The sequence below is a fragment of the Solanum pennellii genome, chromosome 12 (assembly GCF_001406875.1).
Source record: "Solanum pennellii chromosome 12, SPENNV200".
Classification (NCBI taxonomy): domain Eukaryota; kingdom Viridiplantae; phylum Streptophyta; class Magnoliopsida; order Solanales; family Solanaceae; genus Solanum; species Solanum pennellii.
The window spans coordinates 3,852,859-3,873,780 of record NC_028648.1 but is presented as its reverse complement, the minus strand read 5'-3'; the positions used below and the strand labels follow the sequence as shown (position 1 = coordinate 3,873,780).

The following is a 20,922-nucleotide window of genomic DNA, read 5'->3' as shown; positions in this document are numbered from 1 at the left end:
AAAAAACGACTAATATTTTGAACCAATCAAATAATAATTTGATATTTTTTTTAAAGATAGTGATCGACATTTGGCTAAGACAAAAGAATAAATAATTTGATAATTGAAGTTTAGAAAAAGTATAATACATGAATATAAATATGATCTTTAAGTTGATGGCGATTGACTTATGATATTTAAATTTACATAAATATTAATAGATATTTAAATTTATATAAAATTAAAAAATTAAACACATATTCACTCTACATGACACTCTACGTGTAAAATTAAACGTTTATTTTGAATCATAGCATTATCATTTGCTCATGTCCTAATTAAACGCACGCTCTGATTTCTTGTCTATTTGGTGGTCCTGTTGGGGGTCAAAGAAACAGTTCATCACCATTTAATAAACCCCTTTTGGAAAGAAAAAAAAAGAAGGCCAATATTTATTTCTAAAAAATAAGATTTTCTTTTAATTTTTCATTCGATCTTCAATATCAATAGTAGAACCCGATTAAATTTGAAGTTGCGCATTGGAGGTAAAAGCGCTCTCTGACAAAAACGACTTCGTATCAAAAAATTCAAATTCAAAACTGCGTGATTAAAGATGAAAGAGTACTTATCACTCCATCACAATCCTTATTGATAAATAAAAAATAAGATGAATGGCGTGCCTTTACATTTTTACTTTTAATATTGTCAAAATTTCTTACTTATTTTATCATGTTTCGATTAATAAGGTGAGTATTTTTAAAATATATATATATATATATATATATATAACACAAAGTGGACTATATCACATTAGTTTGTAGGCAAGCAACTGATAACGAAGTAGGCATAATGATTGCAAGCAGTGGTACTAAAAAGTCATATTCTTATAACCTTTTATACTTTTTTATACATTTCTTTTGCAGATAACTATAAGATAGTAATCATAATTATTCCTTAATTATATTCTCCCAACACAATTTGATTCCCTTTTGATACTTTCGAATCAAGAATTTATCGAAAATAATTTTTTCGTCTAAAATAAAAATAAGATTTATATATATACATATATTTTCTTCATTGAATGATTCTATTTATAGAATTACACATAACAACTTATTGTTGTTATGCTCTATAATATGACACCATTAGCTTTCATCACAAATTTTGTGACGGTTATTTGGTGGTAATTAATATAATTATCGCTATATTTTTATATCTATGAGTGATAATAATAAATACGAATATTTACCTTCAATATCTTATTAGTCTATTCTCCATCATAAATGTCACAATTAATCTGAAAATTTATATTGTTTAAATCTTTAATTTATAGCTTTAAATTGTCAAGACATGAATTTTCCTAAATTAAAGAATGAGAAGAGAAAAGGGGAATGGAAAATAGAGCCAAAGATGAAATCAAACTTCTCTCACTTTTTTCTTTCCTATATATCTAGAACAATAACTATGAAACATGTATTAAATGGATTTTATCTTTTTTTAAAAAAATTAAGGATTAAAAATTAATTTCTCACCAACAAAATAAAAATTTAAGTAATCAACTAGCTGAACTATTAAAATTTTTGAACAACATTGGATGTTTGTTTGCCTCAAAATTTTCATTCATCCATCATTCACAAATAATATATCTTTTAACACAAATAAATGTTCTATTACATATGAAGATATGCTATTAATTCCAATAAACAATTATAAAAAAAATAAAAAAAAATCAACAACATTTTATGACTCTAGAAGGAGAAACACCACCAATACCAGAACTAGAATTAGTACAAGATTTTATAGTATGAGCCCTCATAAAAGAAAAAATAGAAATCATAGCACATTTAACTTTTAAAACAATTTTCTTCAATTTCTTTTTCCTTAAATTATTTGAAGATTCCAATTTATAGCTTTGCAAAAATATATTTCTTTTTCTTGCCCTTTCCCTTCTATAACTAATTGAACTCAACATAATTGGACTACTTCTTTGTTTTACACTCCTTTTTAATTTCATAATTCTTCTTCGAACACTATGACTACGATCTTCATCATTTTGCATCGAACCTTCCATGCTTTGTGGTTGATCCAACGGCTCGTATCGATCCACCCGTCTGCTAAAACTTAACGGGGTGTTTCGTACCAGACTTGTCATAGCTAGTGCTCTGATTCCACGTTTGTTCTGCTTTTTAAACTTTGGAAAATATTTGGTATATGGAGAGATTTTGGTGGTAGAGTATAGTTTTAGCTATGAATATAATTATATATAAAGCAATTGGTCTTTGATGGATTGTGTATTTATTTAGTTAAATTATTGATGATATTTTAAATGTGTTTATTTGACTCTACTTGCCAATTTTTAGTCTAGGTAGGCGGCTTGGTTGTTTGAAAAAATTAAATGATTTTAGTATAAGAAAATGACAAAATGATACATTATCTTTAAAAGTAGGTTCAAAATAGCCCATATAAGTATCACTTGAATAAATTTTGGCCCTTTAAATTTACAAAATAATGAGTAGTTTTGATCTTCTAAAAAATATTTATCAAACTTTAATTGTTATTCCATCCTAATTAGTATGATATAATCTAAATTAGAAAAGTCAAACTTCTTGACTGTCTATTCGAACATATGATTTTTAGCATCTTTGATAAACTTAAAAGATTAAAACTATTCAATATTTTTTTAAAAAAATTAACACACACTCAAATATAATGGATCATTTTTGTTATTATGTTGATATAGCATTGCAATATTAAAATTGGTAGTCAAAGTCAAGAAGGTCATATTCAAAACATTTATTGGATTAGTTAGAATTTAAAAAAAAGTGTAATTAATGTCAATTGTTTTCACTTCATATAAGTCAATATAAAGAATGGGTTCTAAGTAATACTTAATAAATAAGAAAAGAAATAAAGAAGAAACTTCTTTCAAGCACAAAATATTTGACTACATATGGAGGCTTTTTTTTGTTTTCATATGGTCATCTTAAAATCAAATGTTACATTGGGGAATTTGTTTGTTAAAAAGAAATATTAGTATGAAATATTTGATGGTTGTTGGTCGGATTTAATTAAAAATTTATTCGTAATAACTAATTTTGATAGAAACTGAATAATTTTGGTTAATTTGGACGAAATTGTAAACGAAGGGATATACTTGTTTAGTATTATAACAACAAGATAATAGTCTGACAATATATGGTTTTTTTCCTTGTTTATAATGTTCATTGGCTGTTTTTATATATATTTTTTGATTAAATCAATAAAAAAAAATTATAAAATTCCATAGAATTCTAATAAGAATATAATTATCAGCTACCGAGTTAAAAAGTGTTTTGGTCCTAGTCATGTATGTCATCAATATTAATTTATCATAAGAATCATCGATAGGGTCGCTATTTAACTAAATCTCGTTGACATTCCATAAGTGAAGAAACAAGACTATACTATATTCTAAAATATATTAAGATATTGTAAAATGAAGCAATTTATTTAACTAAAACATTTAATATATCTAGAAGTTGAGACTAATGGATCGATGTAATTAATTAAATCCTAAAACATTGAATTTATGTTTTCAGAAATGACCATCGGACAAATTATTTTTATTCCACTAGAATAATAAAATTTTGCTTAATATACAATATAGTAAGAAAAATAATAGGAAAAATGCACAAGTACTCCTTTAATCTATGTCCGAAATTTCAGAGTCACTATTATACTAAGGTCCTATTGCCCCCTGAATTTATTTTGTAAATAATTTTCTATCTCTTTTTTGTCCACGTGGCACTATTTTGTGGGACCAGCGCGTGTTGACATTTTTTTTCAAACTAATACTGCATAGGCCAAAAAGGGGTAGAAAATTATTTATAAAATATGTTCAGGGGTTTATAGGACCTTAGTATAGTATAAGTGTCTCTGGGATTTCGGACGGGGGTACTTATGAATTATCCCAAAATAATATATAAACTAAATCATAGCATAGTTTTGGAAGAATTTAAGCACGTGTTTTAATATTTTTGAAAGTGAATAATAAGTGTATACACTGAACATCAACCAAATATTACGGCCCATTATATATAGATTGGGCTTCTCCATCACCATGAAGCCCAATATGAAATTAAAAAGAAAAGAAAAGAAAAAACAACCTATTTAATGGGAATTATATATAATAGCAAACTAATAACCTAAAATAAATGGAGTAGCTAGGGTTTGATTTAATTGTGCTCTATAGCAAACGTTTGCAAAAAATTGTCAGGCGCCTCTCTCCCAAATATCTCGCTCGCCACTCTCCTCCAATCTCTCGCTCGCTTCCTCACTTTTTATACAAACACAAGTGTATAAAAATTGTTTCTAATTGTATAAAGCAGAAAAAATTGTATAAATACATATATTTTTGTTCCCCTCTCTCCCCTCTCCCAGATCTCGCTCGCCGCTCTCCCAAATCTCGCTCGCCACCCTCGCCTTTCTCACTTATACAAACAGAAGCGAAATGTATAAATTGCGTTTCTGTTTGTATAAAGCGTGAGAAAATTGTATATACACATGCAAGTACATATATTTTCGTCCTATACACTTATAATTATACAATAAAAATACTCACCTGCCCAGTTTCTTTTGCCTTTATCTCTTTCTCGTTTTATACAATTTTCAAATTGTATCTAATTTCTCTCTTTCTCGTTTTATACAATTCGATTCAATTGTATATTCCTTGTCAAGTCTCTTTTGTCTTTCTCTCTTTCTCATTTTATACAAATTCAAATTGTATATAATCGTTCTATACACTTATAATAATACAATTCGTTTTATGCACTTCGTTTTTATACAGTTATCTGCCCAAGTGTCTTTCTCTTTCTTGTATTATACACTTCGTTTTATACAATTTGCTTCAACTGTATATGTATAGCGAATTATACAGTTTCTATGTTTGCTATGGAGCGCATTATGCAAACTTTGCTATAACATACAAATATAAATTTTTTATTTGCTATATGTGAAAGTTGCCCATATTTAATTGGATTGAATTTTCAATTTTGTGGTGTTGTTAAAAGAGAATTTTTTGTTAATAACGTTATTTGCATCTATATTTATGAAAAATAATGAGATTTTATTTCATTATAAAACTGTAAAAGTATTTTGATTTTGAAAACTTAGCAGAATATATTGTATTCATGTATACATAATAATAGTGAAATACATTTTATATGTGCACTTAGTAAGTGTACATAGCTTCTCATATAAAACATATTTGTTTAATTATATCCATTCAGATGATAAATATATTCTACAATTTATATCTTTTACATGCTTTTTTAAAAAATCTTAAATAAGAAAAGAAGTTAAAATAATTTACCATTTACCTACTTCTCTGAAAGAAACTTTTTCAAACTTATTAACTTATTTGGACTCTCAAAACAATTAAAAGTGAATAAAAGATAGTAATATTTTTTTCTAAAAGATCAAGTAAATATTTATATATAATCAAGTGAACAACACATATAAAACGAAAATATATATAAATATATAAAAAAAAAAAAAACTCCAAATTATCGTTTAATAGATAAATATAGAACCTCAGTTTGATGTGTCAAAGCAATTCAATTAACTTGTTAAAACATGTGAAAATATTCACATGGGGTATGAACATTTTATCAATTTAAGTAATCATAAAAGAATACTCTAATATTTAATAAAAGTAATAAATACATCACATGCAATAGAAATCACATTTTGGAGTTTTTCTTTAATTTTGTGTGAGTAAAAATAACATTTATAGCAGTCACATTTGAGTACACTAAGCTCATAAATTTACTATATTTACTTTTCATCTTTGAGATCATGTTACCATAATTTTTACCAATATAATATTTATTATAATATATGCTTTCTTCATTTAAAGCTGGTCCATGAAAATTGACAAACCTACTTCAATTCACCATTCAAATTTTCACGTTAAAACAACATTTTTCTTTGTCATAGTAAATCTTTGTACCATAAATTAATCACCATACTTCACAAAAAAAAAATTAAGAAATATTCTCTTTGTCTAATTAATTATAAAATTAAGATAATATTAATTAATATTTCTCATTTTTCCCTTAGAATTAATTGAAAAGATATGAATTAATCGCATGATATTTGTACGATCAAATCATTTAAAATATAATTACAACTATATTTGTTTAATAGAAGCACTGTCCGGGTAATCAAGTGGAATTAATAAGCTCATAACATATTAAATTACGTTCATAATGTAAGAAATTCATTACACTATCAATTACTATAATTTAATTTAGTCGAAAAATCTTCTAAATTATGTTATTAGTGATCCGATTGAGAAAATAGATATCTCTTAGAATATATCCTTTTGGCGGCAATAAATATATATTAATAAAAAGTGTAAAAAAATTTATCGACATTAGTTAATTTTCATTGGATTCAGTGTCACTATTGACTTTAAAGACATTTACAAAGAGTTCTATTTGGCGCTAAAAATATATATTTAGCGACAATAAGCTATTACCGTTAAAGATAGTTTTTGATATAGCATTATCAGTACAAGCTAAGTGACATAATTGACGTAAAATAAAATATTTTTTATATTGTCAATGCACGGAACGAAAAATGAAAGTGTGTCAAAGTGTGATTCACAGGGTTCTCAAGCCCTATGAGTGTAAATGTGCCTATTTCATGTGACCTAGCTTATTGTTATATCATCTCTCACTCTTGCCTGTGACTTGATTCAATTCTCACCTCTTTTAAATATCCATTCATTTCTTTCTTTTTTCCTTCAACAAAACATTATAATATCAAACAATAAATTAGGTGATCAAAGAGCTTAAGAAGAAGAAAAAAAACAAAAACAAATTAAGGATGTATACAATGAGGAGTTTCAAGTATATTGCAATTATGATCATTGTTTTTCTTGTTTTCCTTCCAATTGTCATGAATGCAAGGCAAATTCCCAAGATTAACTCATGTATGATCAACTTCTTTCTTTTAACTTTTTATTTCTCGATTACTGAACTGATAGTTATTATTTCAAAAAGTCGTAATATTTTTTTTATATATAATAGCTACTTATTAGTTGAGTGAATATTTGAAGAATCAACTCTTTAGTTTTCTTTATCAACAGACAATTTTATAAACTTCATTGATGAATAATTACTTTTTCATTCAAATATGTATTTTATTTTACATGATACGTTTTTCTTTGGTAGTTTATTGAAAACAAAATGTTATCTTTTTATGCTTGCAAAGAATTAAAATGTTAAACTTTCATTTTACCTTGAATGAAATTTTTTTATAGTCATACAAATATTATGACACGTTTAAAACCACAAATCATAAATCTTTGTTTTCATCAAATTGGTGCCCCATAAAATAAAATTCAATTCTTCTCATACAAACTACTATAAGTTAACAATTTTTCTCATATTAATATAATTCTAAAAAAATAGTAGTACATCTTTAAATATTAATCAGAGTTCATATAGTTTAATTATATAAAAAAACACGAAACGTGACAAATATCTTTTAAGGTGAATAGAGAGTTTGTTTTTAAGATTTTTACTCAACCTTTATAAGTAAGACATTTACCGGTCTTCAAATATTTTAGTATAAAACTACTATGTCCATAATTAAAAATGACTAATAAAGTCGACCTACACTCTATCCTTTTCATACTTTACGATTTCTATTTATGTGATCACACTTAATATATTATTGTTATCGTAATATTCTTGCTTTCTCTTAATTACCACATAAACTTTGTGCTAATGATGCTCATTTTTATTTTTATTTTTTTTAGATGAAAGACATATGGTGATGGGAAAAAGAGCATATACATTGCAAGTAGCAGGATCAAGATTACCAGATTGTTCTCATGCATGTGGATCATGTAAACCTTGTAGATTAGTGATGGTTAGTTTTGTTTGTTCATCATTAGAAGAAGCTGAGACTTGTCCTGTTGCTTACAAATGTATGTGTCATAACAAATCATACCCTGTACCTTAATTAATTAACCATTAGTTTTTTTTAAAAAAAAAAAAACTATATGTTAGTTATGTTATCAATTTTCCAACTAATATCATATATGTAACATATAGTACTTCTTAATATCCTTTAGTTCCCTAGTGTAGGGTCTAATTTGTAGGATCATTTCTCATATGTATTCAATGAGAGTTCTTTGTTTCATTTTTTTAATCGCAAGATACATCGATAATCTGTTTGTAAATTTCATTAGTTCTGATTAAACATCTAAATATGTGATAAAATATTTCTAATACGGAATCTTGGAAAAGCGATCTCCACAATATATATGTATTCTCAAGTACATGTTGCATAAATAAGTTAATTACTTAATAAGTCGTAAAATCTCAAGTTTGTTCCAATTGATGTGTACATCATGAACAATTAAAAGGAGGAGACATATTTTATGTGATTAACTTAACGTATCAAATTTCGCTCTCTCTCTCTCGCTTTATACAAATATAAACTATACATTGTATTTTGTATAATATGTGTTTATATAAAGCTAGAAAGAGAGAAAGACAAAAGAGAACTGGACAGGGGAATATTTATATTGTATAATTATAAGTGTATAGAACGAATAGATATATGTATTTGCATGTGTATATACAATTTTCTCTCGTTTTATAATAACAGAAACGCAATTTATACATTTCTGATTGTATAAAACGAGAGAGACGAGCGAGCGAGAGAGGGAGAGTGAAGAGCGATAGTTTGAGGGAGAGAGGTGACTGACAAATACTTTGCTACAGGACTCAATTAAATCAAAGTGTTTTTATAGCATTTAATTTAAATTATTAGTTTGTCACTATATACAATTTTTTTTCATTTATGTATCACAAAACAATTGATACGGATTGTATATCTATGCATTTATTAAGGGGTGATACATCGTATATATTTGTATCTATATATGTTTCAGTTTCAAAGCTAATATGTGTATTTGTGTGAAATCGAAAGAGAAAGAGAGTGAGGAGATTATGTGTTCGTATATATGAGATTTGTATATCTCAATTATTGAGATATAACTCGTTCGCCTCTCTCTTCTATCTCTCCAAGTCTATTTTCTTGCCTAAAGCATAAAAGGTTATATGTCAAAAGATTAAAACTTTGTACCAATTTAAGAAATTGTAAACCAAATAGGACAATGATTATTTACTATATCAAAAATGATCATAGCAGTAATTAATTTTTATTTGTTGCTAAATATATATTTTAAGTGACAATTAATATTTCTTGTATAGGTCCCTAAAATCTTTAGCGACATAGATTCTAATAACACTTAACTAATGCTGATAAAGACTTTTGCACTCTTTGTTAATGTCAGTATTTATTGCCGCTAAAAATTATTTTTATTATAGTGATTCTCGAAATTGTCTCAGCCAAATTTCATACTTCATAGTTTCTGCCCATGTTTATGTAAAATTTACCAAGGACTTCTATCAATTTTCTTTTTAAAAACTAATTTTATTTTCGATAGGCTCTATCGATTATATAGTTATTTTTTCGATAAGCTAGGCTCTATCGATTATCTCAACAAAATACATGATCAACTGTCTTCCTCTAAGCATAACACGTTTAGTAGTGCATCTAATTTGATTCCCATAGTGGATCACACAATTTATTTATCGTGCATACATGTTAGTTGTTACATGGTCTAAAAATTGAATTGGAGCAAGGTTCAAAGAATCTACGATCGCAACGTTGTTGGTGGAGGACGTATACTATTTGAACAACCCTCTCTTCTCAGTTATTTGTCGATGCGATTGCTCTCGAATATTTATTATGGTTAGTGGTAATACTTTAGAGGTTAATGTTATGTTCTTTGTCTCAATAATTTAGTGAAATCATATGTACTCAAATAATTTTTTTGGCATTTTCAATTAGGAAAAAAGAAACATCAAACAACTAAGTCAATTTCATCCACTACAATATAAAAGTGTTCATCATCAATAGTGGCTCTTTAGGTAAGAAATGAACTAGAACAAGTGGAATACAACAAATGTAAGCATGCCTATAGACTTGATTATTTACTTGCAAGAAACCAAAATGTTCCATGTGTATCTAAGAGTTATTTGATGTAAGTTGTGGGTGCGGATCTAGGAGGAAGCGAGGGTGTTTATTCGAGTTTAATCAATAAAAAGTTATATTATATGTATAAGGTATTTTGTTTATTTACTGTGATTTAGGGAATTCAAAATTCACGTTGAGTTTTCAAGTCTAAATCTTAGACACTATACTTTATTTTTTTTAATCCCTTAATAAAAATCCTGAATCCGACTTCGCTATTAAACATTGGTTTGAGTGGTTTTTTATGGTTAGTGATTGTACTCTTGGTTTTCTATAGTTAGTGGTTGTGCTTTTCCGTATTTAAGTTGGAACTCGATTAAATTTAAATTTATGTCAAGCGAAGTTGTACGTTAAAAATAAAATGCATCTTGATAAACACAATTATATACACTAACATATATAGTTCAAATATGAAATATATAATTAAGAAAATAAATTCATTATTATGTGATCTAATGAAGTAAAACACATGTTAATTAATTATGATCAAGTAAAATGAACTATAAATCTAAACACATGGTATGCGTATATCGATTTGGTGTAAACACTCGGTGCGGATAAGTTTTACCCCGAATACTATGTTCTTTGTCACAATAATTTGGTGAAGTCATATCTTTTTTTTATCATCAATCCGGCACTGAATTATTCCATAGCAAATAATTTCTTTCGATAATTCATGGCTAATTCATTACTATATAAAATTAGTAATAAATTTTATCGTTTAGCTATAAAAATTTTCGATAACTAGTATAATTCATGAGTTTTTTAGCTGTGAATATGATGTGATACTGTGTGAACTCCCAACTACATAAGAATCATTGGCTGTTTATTCAACAAAAATGGACCCATATGTCCTCATATTTTTAGACTTCATGTGAAATGCAAAAGCAATCAACCAAGTAAGTCAACATCATCCACTAACATTAGTCCATTACTCAAGTCATCATCATCAACACATGTACTTTTTTGAGATAACGCGGTGTTAACGGTTTAGATACATCTCGATTATTTTAGATTAATTTACACAAATATGAAAATATAACTCTATTTATCATGACGTTAAATAAGTGGCGGAGCTAACTTATGGCTAGATGGTTCAATTGAATCCTATTCACCAAAAGGTTAGGTATAAGCTAATTTTTATCACCTTAATATATGAAACAATTCTAGTTTGGTGGGAAGAGGAGTTCAAAAAATTGCTTATAAACATTACATCATATTAGCTGTTTCTCCACTTTTAAATGGAATGTAATATCTAAAGACATTTACATGAAATGTACAAAAAAAAGAGTTGAACTTGTACAAAATCATACAATATAAGGAGCTTTTTTTTTGCAGAAGCTTGCAAGAACTGCTCACAATATGAAGGTCTTAATAATAGTCATTTTATGATCATTCATCCACAGTTATACGACGCGTCCACGCTAATCTCTCACTTCACCTCAAAATTTATCCCTTCAAAACTAAGCTAATCCCTATACATAAGAAATCACATAGGTCTGGTGTTTAAGAGACTGCATTACTACATACCTCCTTTTGGTAATCAAGGTGAGGGGATCACGAAAAAAAAAAAAAAAGCCTAACGCTTTTGCAACGAAGACATTACTATGATCCTCTTTCGAGGATATTCATGCTTCCGAGCTTAAAAAAAGACATGACCTCAGTGCCAAGAAAGGGCAACTCCAGTATCGGTCTATTGGAGGGGTATAAAGAGTATGTCATCATTGGAGTTTTTAGCCATGACGAATGCCCAAGAAGTAGTTAAAGTCATGGTGCTGGACCCCTAATTGCTTTAGCCAAGAGTCGGCCACGCTTAATAGTGACACCATCCTCTCTTGGTCCCTCCCACTTCTGTCTGAAATCCAAACATTACCCTGCATCTTGTAAGTTCCCAAACCGAAAGGTGGAAGTGGGATTGCTTCCCCTTCGTTACGTTTCCTAATACCTTTCTCTGTGTTATCTTCAAGGTCCATATCTGCATAATCCCAGTGATATAGGGTAAGAATCTTCTGCATATTATCGATCAAGTAACATTGGCGAAAAAACGATTAGTACCTTGAAAAGAAGAAGAAAGGGTGTGGAATGTGAGAAAGCATGTCGACAAGTCCTTAATGGTTCTTCCCATGGGAATGTGATATATCGGGTACCTGTAATTTTCATATCAATAGAGTTATTAGTGATTCCATCTTTCGTTGATTCCATCTTTCGTTGATTCCATCTTTCGTTATTTTCTGGTTGCAAATAAAGAAGCTATAACAAATAAGAAACTAAAGCATCGACATAAATGATACGATCAATTAAGATCCATCACATGGAAAACAAGATCCCCTCAAACACCAAGAAGGTGAAAGTATAATAATGGCACCAAATACAAGAACATTGATCGGGAAAGTTTTTATACATTTAAAAGCACCCGAATAATCATCACTTCCATGATCGTAAGAGAGAGGGAGAGAGAGAGAGTAATTTTACCAAGCAACTGACATCCAACTAGCTGGTGAAAGATCTACGCTTCTCAATGACATTAATCCGGGGTGTCTTTCAGCTAAGCTACTAATCTGAAAGCAAAATGAATAGTTAGAGTCACATAAAACTTACAAAATAATGCATCATATTCTTAAGAAATTCAAATTATATTGCTCGGAATAGTATAATCTGTTCTAGTAAGAAAGCATTGGATAATTCTAATGCAGAAAGGAAGAATAAATGCTAATGATACCAGAGGCGCATACATAAAGAGGGAAAAGTAAGTAACTACTATAATATCAGACAGAATTGAATCAATGATACGTTATTTATACCATCAAATGGCAATAGTAGTAATAGATAAGAAATGCAAAAAAAGGAGTGATCATTTGTAGAATCCTGTCATTAACGGTTAACCATTACCATTCTTTCATTCTATCAGAAATCATGTTAGGAATAATACAAGGGCTCAAAGAAGAAACAAGAAAATAGCGGAAACTGGAAGTAAAAGCACAAGTTGGAAAGAATACAACTAAGCTTTATACTTCTATCATACATGAATTACTCGCTAATACCACAAATTTTGGGTTAAAGAAATTGTCTGGAAGCAGAGGAATATGAATTAGCGGAATCAATGTTATATTCAACAATCCCAAAAAAGTTTTTACTAGTAGAAAAGAATGACATAAATTTGAACAAACAAGATACCTTATCCACCAGAGGTACTCTTCCATATGGAGAAGATCTTTCAAAGTATTGATAATAAAGGTAACCCAATCTATTATTCATTTGCAACTGATTATCTTGCTCAAATAAACCTTCCTCCGATGAACCCCCATCCGATCTCGAAAGCTTTTCACTCTCACTCTCTTCACTGAATGAATCACTGCAAGAATCCCTCATTTCCCACGCAGACTCAGTCTCCTCCCTATAACAAATTATTAAGATTTCACCAGTTTAACTTAAAGAAAAAGGACCATCATCACAAACTTTGACTATCCAAAAGTTGTTGCACAAGAATTATACTTATCAGTTACAAAAATTAGAACTTTTCAAGTAAAGAAAAGATCCCAATTAGTTTGACATACAACATAGCCAGTGGGGTCTAGAGAGGTTAGAGTAGACACAAACCTCACCCCTAACTCGTAGAGATAGAGAGGTTGTTTCCACTATCGAAGAGCTTAAACAGCAGTAACAACAACGAAATAATGTGAAATTTTAAAAAGTAAACAACATATCAATGTAACATACAAAATGGTACCTTAAAATGCTTACAGATGAACTGCTGGTGAAAATTTGAATTGCTGAAAGATAAGGCACATAATATTGAACTAAAGTTTCACCAGAATCTAATCTGATTGGAACTCCAGCACCATAAGCACTCCATTCATCAAAACAATTCCAAAGATCAGACAATGTGAAGTATTCAATTTCCTCTCTTTCTTTAGGATGCCAAAGCTTATTAAGGTTTCTAATTTCACTCTGCAAATAAACAATCACATCATACAAAATTACAAAAATGATCATTCATTGAAAAGGGGGTAAAAAAAAATCAAACCTTGGCAAGGAACTGTGAGGCAACTAATGGTGTTGTAGAATCCAAAAAAGACTCAAGATTTGATTGCATTGAGCCTTTCTCCATTGTTTTCAAAGGGGAAAATGAACAAACACAAAGAGAGCAAGAGAGAAAGAGAAATGAAACTGATTGCTTCTCTCTCTCTTTCTAACTATATGATGATAAAAAAAAAGGATACCCCACAAAGAAAAACAAACACAAAACAGAAGAAAAAGGGAAATGTAGAGAGGGGAAGAGACAATAACAGGATTTTATTACCCTTTTACCTAACAAGAAAACTTTTAAAAAAGAAATAAAAGGAAACAGATCTCTTTTTTCTAAAATAACCCCTCAATCAAGAACACAAACAAGCCAAAAATTTCAAACCCCCAAAACTCAAAAACTCAAGAAAACCAAAGACCCTTCTTTGAATTCAATAAAGCTACAAACTTTTCAACACAAATGTGTTCATTTTTGGAAAATGACACACCCCTTAACCAAAAAATTCAAAAAAAAAATACCCGTGTTTCCCGCAGGAAGAGGGGTTGTTGTGGGTTGGGGGTGGGGGGGGGTTAAGAAAGATGAAGAATCAAGAAAACTATGAGAAAAAGTTTGGACTTTTTGAGAGAGAAGAAGTTAGTGTCACGTCAAGAAAGAGCTAAACACAACAGAATTCCATGAAAAGGAATCGACTTTAAAGGGAAAAAACCATTATTTGTGTTGTTTGATAATTGATATGATCGATCACTAGATTTTTTGTAAGCTGTTGAAGAGGCTGAGAATGTGGATAGAGACACACAAGACAGAGGGAGGGAGGGAGTGGCGGGGCTATAATTAAGGCACGAGGATAGAAGATATTAATATTTAGCTCTTTTTCTTTTTTTTTCTCGATTCGTGTTTGTTGTCTGTTTGAACTTTGAAGGGTCCAATTAATCTAAATTCACGATAAAAGGTCTTATTTCAAATTCACGTTAGATAAGGTTTATTAAAGAGAAAAACGCTTCTAAGCAAAATTACTTTAACTTCTTTGAGCATTTGAATTCGGAAAATAATATCTATTTTACCTATCGAATGAATAGTGTACTCCAATACCAATGAATAGTGTACTCCAATATCAATACCGACACAAAGTGAAGTCTATAAGAATAGAATTTATGCATGTCATAAACTTATTTTAGATGTAGAAGGGTTGTTTCATATAGACACTTGATTCGTTTATGCAATCTTTTCGTCCATATAATATAATTGGTCTAACTATTACCCTGTAAAAATTAACTTTTAAATGTTAGTGACACTTTCTAATCTTACAAGACTCTAGATGTGATCCTCTACTTCATTCACCATGCACCAATAAGTGAATGACATCTCTATTAGTTTCCCCATTTTCTTGAGTAATACACTCAAGTTACTTTGAAACTTTTTCTCATATGTTTATGTCACTTAAATTGCTTCACATGTACTCTGTCTTGGTCCTATTCAACTTGAATTACATAGACTTCGGGAATCATTATCAAACCTCTCATTAATTTCGTCGAGTCTCATTAATCAAAAATATGTCATCCGCAAATAACCTACATTATGAAACCTCACCTTATTTGTCGTGTTAAATATACATTAGCGAGGCAAATAAAAATGGACTAAGAGTAGACCCCTAGTGCAACTCCATCACTGGGAAGTAATTCGAGTCTGCTCTCACTATCTTCATCCTGATCTTAGTTGAGGGCTCCATCATACATGTCCTTGAGCGTCCTAATGTATTCCATAGGCACATCTCTAGCCTATTATTAGCATCGATCTCCGTAGAACCTTCTTCCTATACTGTTCCACAAGTCTCCTTTACGGGTTGAATGACTTCTCCATAGTAGTGCTTTGACATGAATCCGAACTGATTCTATAAAATAGACACATTCATCCTCATCTCCATCGCTCTCTCTCAAACTTTTGTGATATGAATTAACAACTTGATAACCCTATAATTATTACAATTCTAAGTATCACATTTGTTCTTGTATATTAGTAGGATCACCTCCATTCGTCGGGCTTTTTCTTTATCGTAAAAACCATTTTAAAGAAACCCAATCATCCCTAGGGGTCGTTTAGTTAGGGGTAAATGCGGATATAAATAACACTATATTTTTGAAATTCGTATCAATCAATCCCTAAATATATTGTAAAAACATACTAATCTATTACTATCTTCATTTTAATTTGTTCGTTTTATTTAATTTTTTAGTACGTTTCAAAAAAGAAATTATCTCTTTTCATCTTTTGATAATTCTAAATTCTGACTTTTCATATAATATATTTAAGACTTTAAGAATGAAGGATATTCGATATCTAATCTCTAGTATAGTCAGAATAATGAAATTCAAAAGTCTTTTATTATTTTTTTTAAAATTTCATATCAAATTAAAATCAAATTGATAGGACGATCGAGTTTGAGGTGGAAATACTACCGAATCTCCGCGTTGCAGGATGTGATAGGTTTGCAGTTAAGAAAGCATGAAGATTTTGCTAATGTCCCTACACTAATTATTAATTTTTTTTAGACTTTTCTACTAAAAAAAATTACTTAATTGAATATTCAATAATAATAGTAATAGAATTATTTGCAAAGTTTTCTTTTGATTGGATATATTCATCAATAATAGTAATTCTTTTGATTGAATATATTCATTAATAATAGTAATAGAATTATTTGCAAAGTTTTCTTTTGATTGGATATATTCATCAATAATAGTAATTCTTTTGATTGAATATATTCATTAATAATAGTAATAGAATTATTTGCGAAGTTTTCTTTTGATTGAATATATTCATTAATAATAGTAATAGAATTATTTGCAAAGTTTTCTTTTTTAGTGTAGTGAATATGAATTAGCAACGTGCATAAATTAATATGATAAAAACGCACTTCAAAATTTTTAAAAAGGAGTGTTTGATTTTGACATATACTTATTTATTCGAGATATTTATTATGACAAGTATTGAATTTTTTAAGAGATGAGTCAAAAACACAGCAAGACTATCCTTTTTTTGAGTTTCATACCTAAACTATTAAGAGTGTGAGTTTCATACCTAAAGTAACATTTTTTAGTTTGAGAAACACACCTCAGTGATGCGTGTAATGCATTCTCTCTTTTATTTGAAAAAAACTTGACACATGACATTCCACATGAATAAAATATTCTACATTGACAAAAATTATATAATAAACTATTAATATTAATTAAAAATTAAAGATTCAAGTATTACTATCCATTAAAAAATGATTTTTTTTAAATTAAAATTTAAATTATTTTTTTACCCACTCCACCGCCTCCTCCACGTAACCTTCCCCCCCTTTCCCCCCCCCCAAAAAAAAAAATTGTTTTTATTTTATTTTTAAAAAGTTAAAAATTCTACCGCATCCTATATTACCCTCTACTTCTAATTTTTATTTTATTTTATATTTTTCTCATTTTTTGTTAGATATGTACGTACATATATTTTTAGAACTTTTTTCTACTAGTTTATGAACATAAATAAATGAAAAACAAAAAAGATCTTGCGGCGGGAAGTAAAAATTATTTTCTATATGTATATATCTAACACAAAATGAGGAAAAAAATTGGAAGCGGAGAATTAGGTGAGGTGGACAGAATTATTATTTAAAAAAATTAAAATAATATCTGAAGTATTTGAGAGGGGGGGAGGGGCGGAGATGAAGCAAAAAAAAGCTTTTATAAAATAAATTTAAACAAAAAAAAAACTAACATGGCCGGCGGGGTGAGGACGGTGAGAGGAAGTGATGGAGTGGGGTTGGAAACATATTTTACATGTTATTTTATAAAATATATTATTTTTTTGGATAATAGTTTTTTAATTTTTAATTTCTACCAATATTAATAATTTTTTTTATTTATTGTTTTGTCCATGTGGAGTGTGATGTAATAATTTTATATAATAAAAGAGAGTATATTACACACACCATGATGAAAGTGGTATAAAAGAGAGAGGTGTGTTTCTCAAACTAAAAAGTGATAGTTTATGTATGAAACTCAACTCCCAATAGTTTAGGTATAAAACTCAAAAAAATAATATAGTTTAGATGTGTTTTGACATTTATCTCATTTTTTAAAGTTATATTTCAATGCTTATCTGAAAATAGTGGAAGAAATTAATCCAAAGATATGCAATTAAATAATTTTATTCGCGAATCAAATGGTGAAGTAAGGATTTATTTGGTTAATGTTACAAAATCGACGATAATATTATTGGATGTATTTAGTTATTTTTTGGCAACTAAGTACCATTATTTAATTATTTGATGGTGATTTTGTCATGGTTTAATAATTGCATTGTTGTTTGAAAAATGTACACGGTAATATTTTCATAATATAAATGATTAATTTAGCTAGATGGAATATAATCCAAAATTTGGTCAATTTCATGGCTAGACATGAAGTAATTATTGTGTTCATAGATACTTTTTTCTTATTCCAAGGACCAATGAAAGCATATTTAAAAAGTTATTTTAGGATAATAATCTCAAAATAAAATATAAAATTATTTTTTTTTTTTGACAGAAGGTATTAATTAGGTAATTTTATGAGATTATTTATTCGATTATTTATATTATAATGATGAGATAAATTATTGCATATACATGGTAAAATAATTTGAAAAAAATTTATTTGCATCATGTGTTTACACCAAATTAATTAAATCTTCATTATTATGTGATCTAATAAAGTAAAACATATTAATTAATTAAAGTTAAATAAAATAAACTATAAATTTAAACACATAACATACATATATTGAATTGATATAAACACACGGTGTCGATAAGTTTTATCCGAAATAACTTATATCAAAATTGTCAATCTCAGAATAATATATTCTCAATCAAATGACCGCTATCACAACACACATTGAATTTTTCTTTTAATCAAAACTTTCAAATTTAAACTACGAATTTTCTTTTATTTGGTTATTTTGAATTCGTGTCGTATAAATTTTACTTAAAAAAATAAGTCCTATTAATTTTTTTATTTTATGTTTAAGATCTGAACATGAAATCTTTAAATAACTTCATCTGTTATATCATATCTTAATGAATGAAATATTTTGATTACTATAAATTGAATTACGACCATCCTTAATAAACCAAATATTAATTAAAAAAAGGAATAGGAAAAGGTGGTAAGCTTCTTTTAACCTACTAAATCAATTATGTTATTACCAAAAAAGAAGAAAAAATCAATTATGTGAACATTGGTACGACAGGCCACAAACTAAAGTTATAAAAGATTTTGATTCTTTCAATATATGTGTAGGGTAAAAATGTAAATTATTTTATCGTTCATTTTTATTTATTTATTTATTTTATATTTTTTTTAAAAAAAATAATTGGTATAAATATTTTATTATAATATTTAGTCTTAAAACTTAAAAACTAATTTAAGAAATAAAAAAAAGTATTAAAAAATTAATATTATTTATTTTTTTCATTTTATATGGTAAAAAGTGATGACAAAGAGTGAAAATAATTTTTTAAATAAAGAGGAACAATTTACCATTCCTTTTAAGTCTACATGATTGAAGCACGTGGAACAAATGTTTTTTTTAAAGAACTAGAAAGATATTAATAATACCAACTAGTGCAAGTTGACACATTCTAACGAGCAAGCGACTTCAGATCATCGATAGATTTCGAGTTCAAGTTTTGAATATAAAAAATTTATATAAAAGAATATTTTTAAAAATTATATTTTATGCATATGACTTCGTATTAGTCAAGTCTCATTATAAAAACCAAATCAAATATATATAAGTTCAAAGTAAATTCAGACGATTATTTAATAACGTGTATTACACTAAGTCACTAACATAGTATAAGAGATCAAGAGTGATAATCATATTAAATTATAATTGTGATGACTAATTAAGTAGTATAAGTTATTTTGAAGAATCTTAATATAATATGAGGGGGAAAAATCGATTAATTATTTTCTAAACAAGGAAAGGTCAAAGTAATCATATTCAAAAGATTATGAGTTATTTGTTATGGTTTAATCCAAAAGATTAAAAACAAAAGTTTGTTTTTTTCTGAATTTTTGAAATATTTTGGACTCTTAGTTGAATTATTCTATAACCATTCTTATCTTTTTATATTCCAAAGAAAAAAAGTTTCTAATTTTGGGAAATCATTTTTGCAGAACTTACATAAACAAACATGGCAATATTTGTTATTTTTGGACATTTTGTTAGGACATCTCACAAAATTAAATTCCCATTAATTTATGTTTTCAGGTCCATCATGACATGTGTGTTAATAAATTATTTATATTGAATTTTGATATTAAAGCTGTTTTCTGTAATCATTCTTCAAAATATAACAAAAAAAATTTAATAAAATTCTGAAAAAATATTTTGACTTTTGAATTATTGTGGCTTGTAACACTATTTATGTAGTTTATAGATCTATAAATTTTATTTCAAAAAATTTAAGATTTCATCCGTAAATTCTCGATTAAACTTAAATTGTTTGACTGTAAAAAGACGAAAATATATTACATAAACTTGAAAGGAGAGAGTAATTATTATCTAATAATTATATTTTTTTTATCATACCTTTAATTTTTATGGTAGTACAGTCTACTCTATATCATATTTTTTTTTCTTGACTGTTTATTTTTCAACTAACTGATATATGATATTGTCTGGAGATATAAATTAATATAATCTATTCAAATATTTTAATCATCAAAACATTAAAGTACGATATAACACTAACTTGAATATTTTTCCAAATACATTGATACAAAATAATATTTTCT

General features: G+C 27.9%; 2 protein-coding genes across 2 annotated transcripts; one reads left to right on the top strand and one right to left on the bottom strand.

Moving 5' to 3' along the window:
* Positions 1-6,730: 6,730 nt before the first annotated feature.
* On the top strand, positions 6,731-8,181 carry LOC107006692 (protein EPIDERMAL PATTERNING FACTOR 1). The gene is made up of 2 exons (XM_015205209.1): positions 6,731-6,955; positions 7,787-8,181. Exons 1-2 carry the CDS (start codon positions 6,850-6,852, stop codon positions 7,990-7,992), a joined length of 312 nt encoding a protein of 103 aa, XP_015060695.1. The 5' UTR covers positions 6,731-6,849; the 3' UTR covers positions 7,993-8,181.
* A 3,115-nt stretch (positions 8,182-11,296) lies between these two features.
* LOC107005518 lies at positions 11,297-15,040 on the bottom strand. Its single transcript, XM_015204131.2, has 6 exons — positions 14,102-15,040; positions 13,805-14,025; positions 13,252-13,471; positions 12,550-12,635; positions 12,133-12,224; positions 11,297-12,052 (listed from the first exon to the last, which is right to left on the bottom strand). Exons 1-6 carry the CDS (start codon positions 14,183-14,185, stop codon positions 11,811-11,813), a joined length of 945 nt encoding a protein of 314 aa, XP_015059617.1. The 5' UTR covers positions 14,186-15,040; the 3' UTR covers positions 11,297-11,810.
* Between the last annotated feature and the right edge of the window lie 5,882 nt (positions 15,041-20,922).

Excerpts from the sequence above, each read along its gene's own strand:
- LOC107006692 (XM_015205209.1), top strand. The coding sequence starts at position 6,850 with ATGTATACAATGAGGAGTTTCAAGTATATTGCAATTATGATCATTGTT. Across the intron at positions 6,956-7,786 it reads AATTCCCAAGATTAACTCAT|ATGAAAGACATATGGTGATG; the intron begins GTATGATCAACT and ends TATTTTTTTTAG.
- LOC107005518 (XM_015204131.2), bottom strand. The coding sequence starts at position 14,185 with ATGGAGAAAGGCTCAATGCAATCAAATCTTGAGTCTTTTTTGGATTCT. Across the intron at positions 12,636-13,251 it reads GAGTACCTCTGGTGGATAAG|ATTAGTAGCTTAGCTGAAAG; the intron begins GTATCTTGTTTG and ends TTTTGCTTTCAG. Across the intron at positions 12,225-12,549 it reads AGTTGGATGTCAGTTGCTTG|GTACCCGATATATCACATTC; the intron begins GTAAAATTACTC and ends TGAAAATTACAG.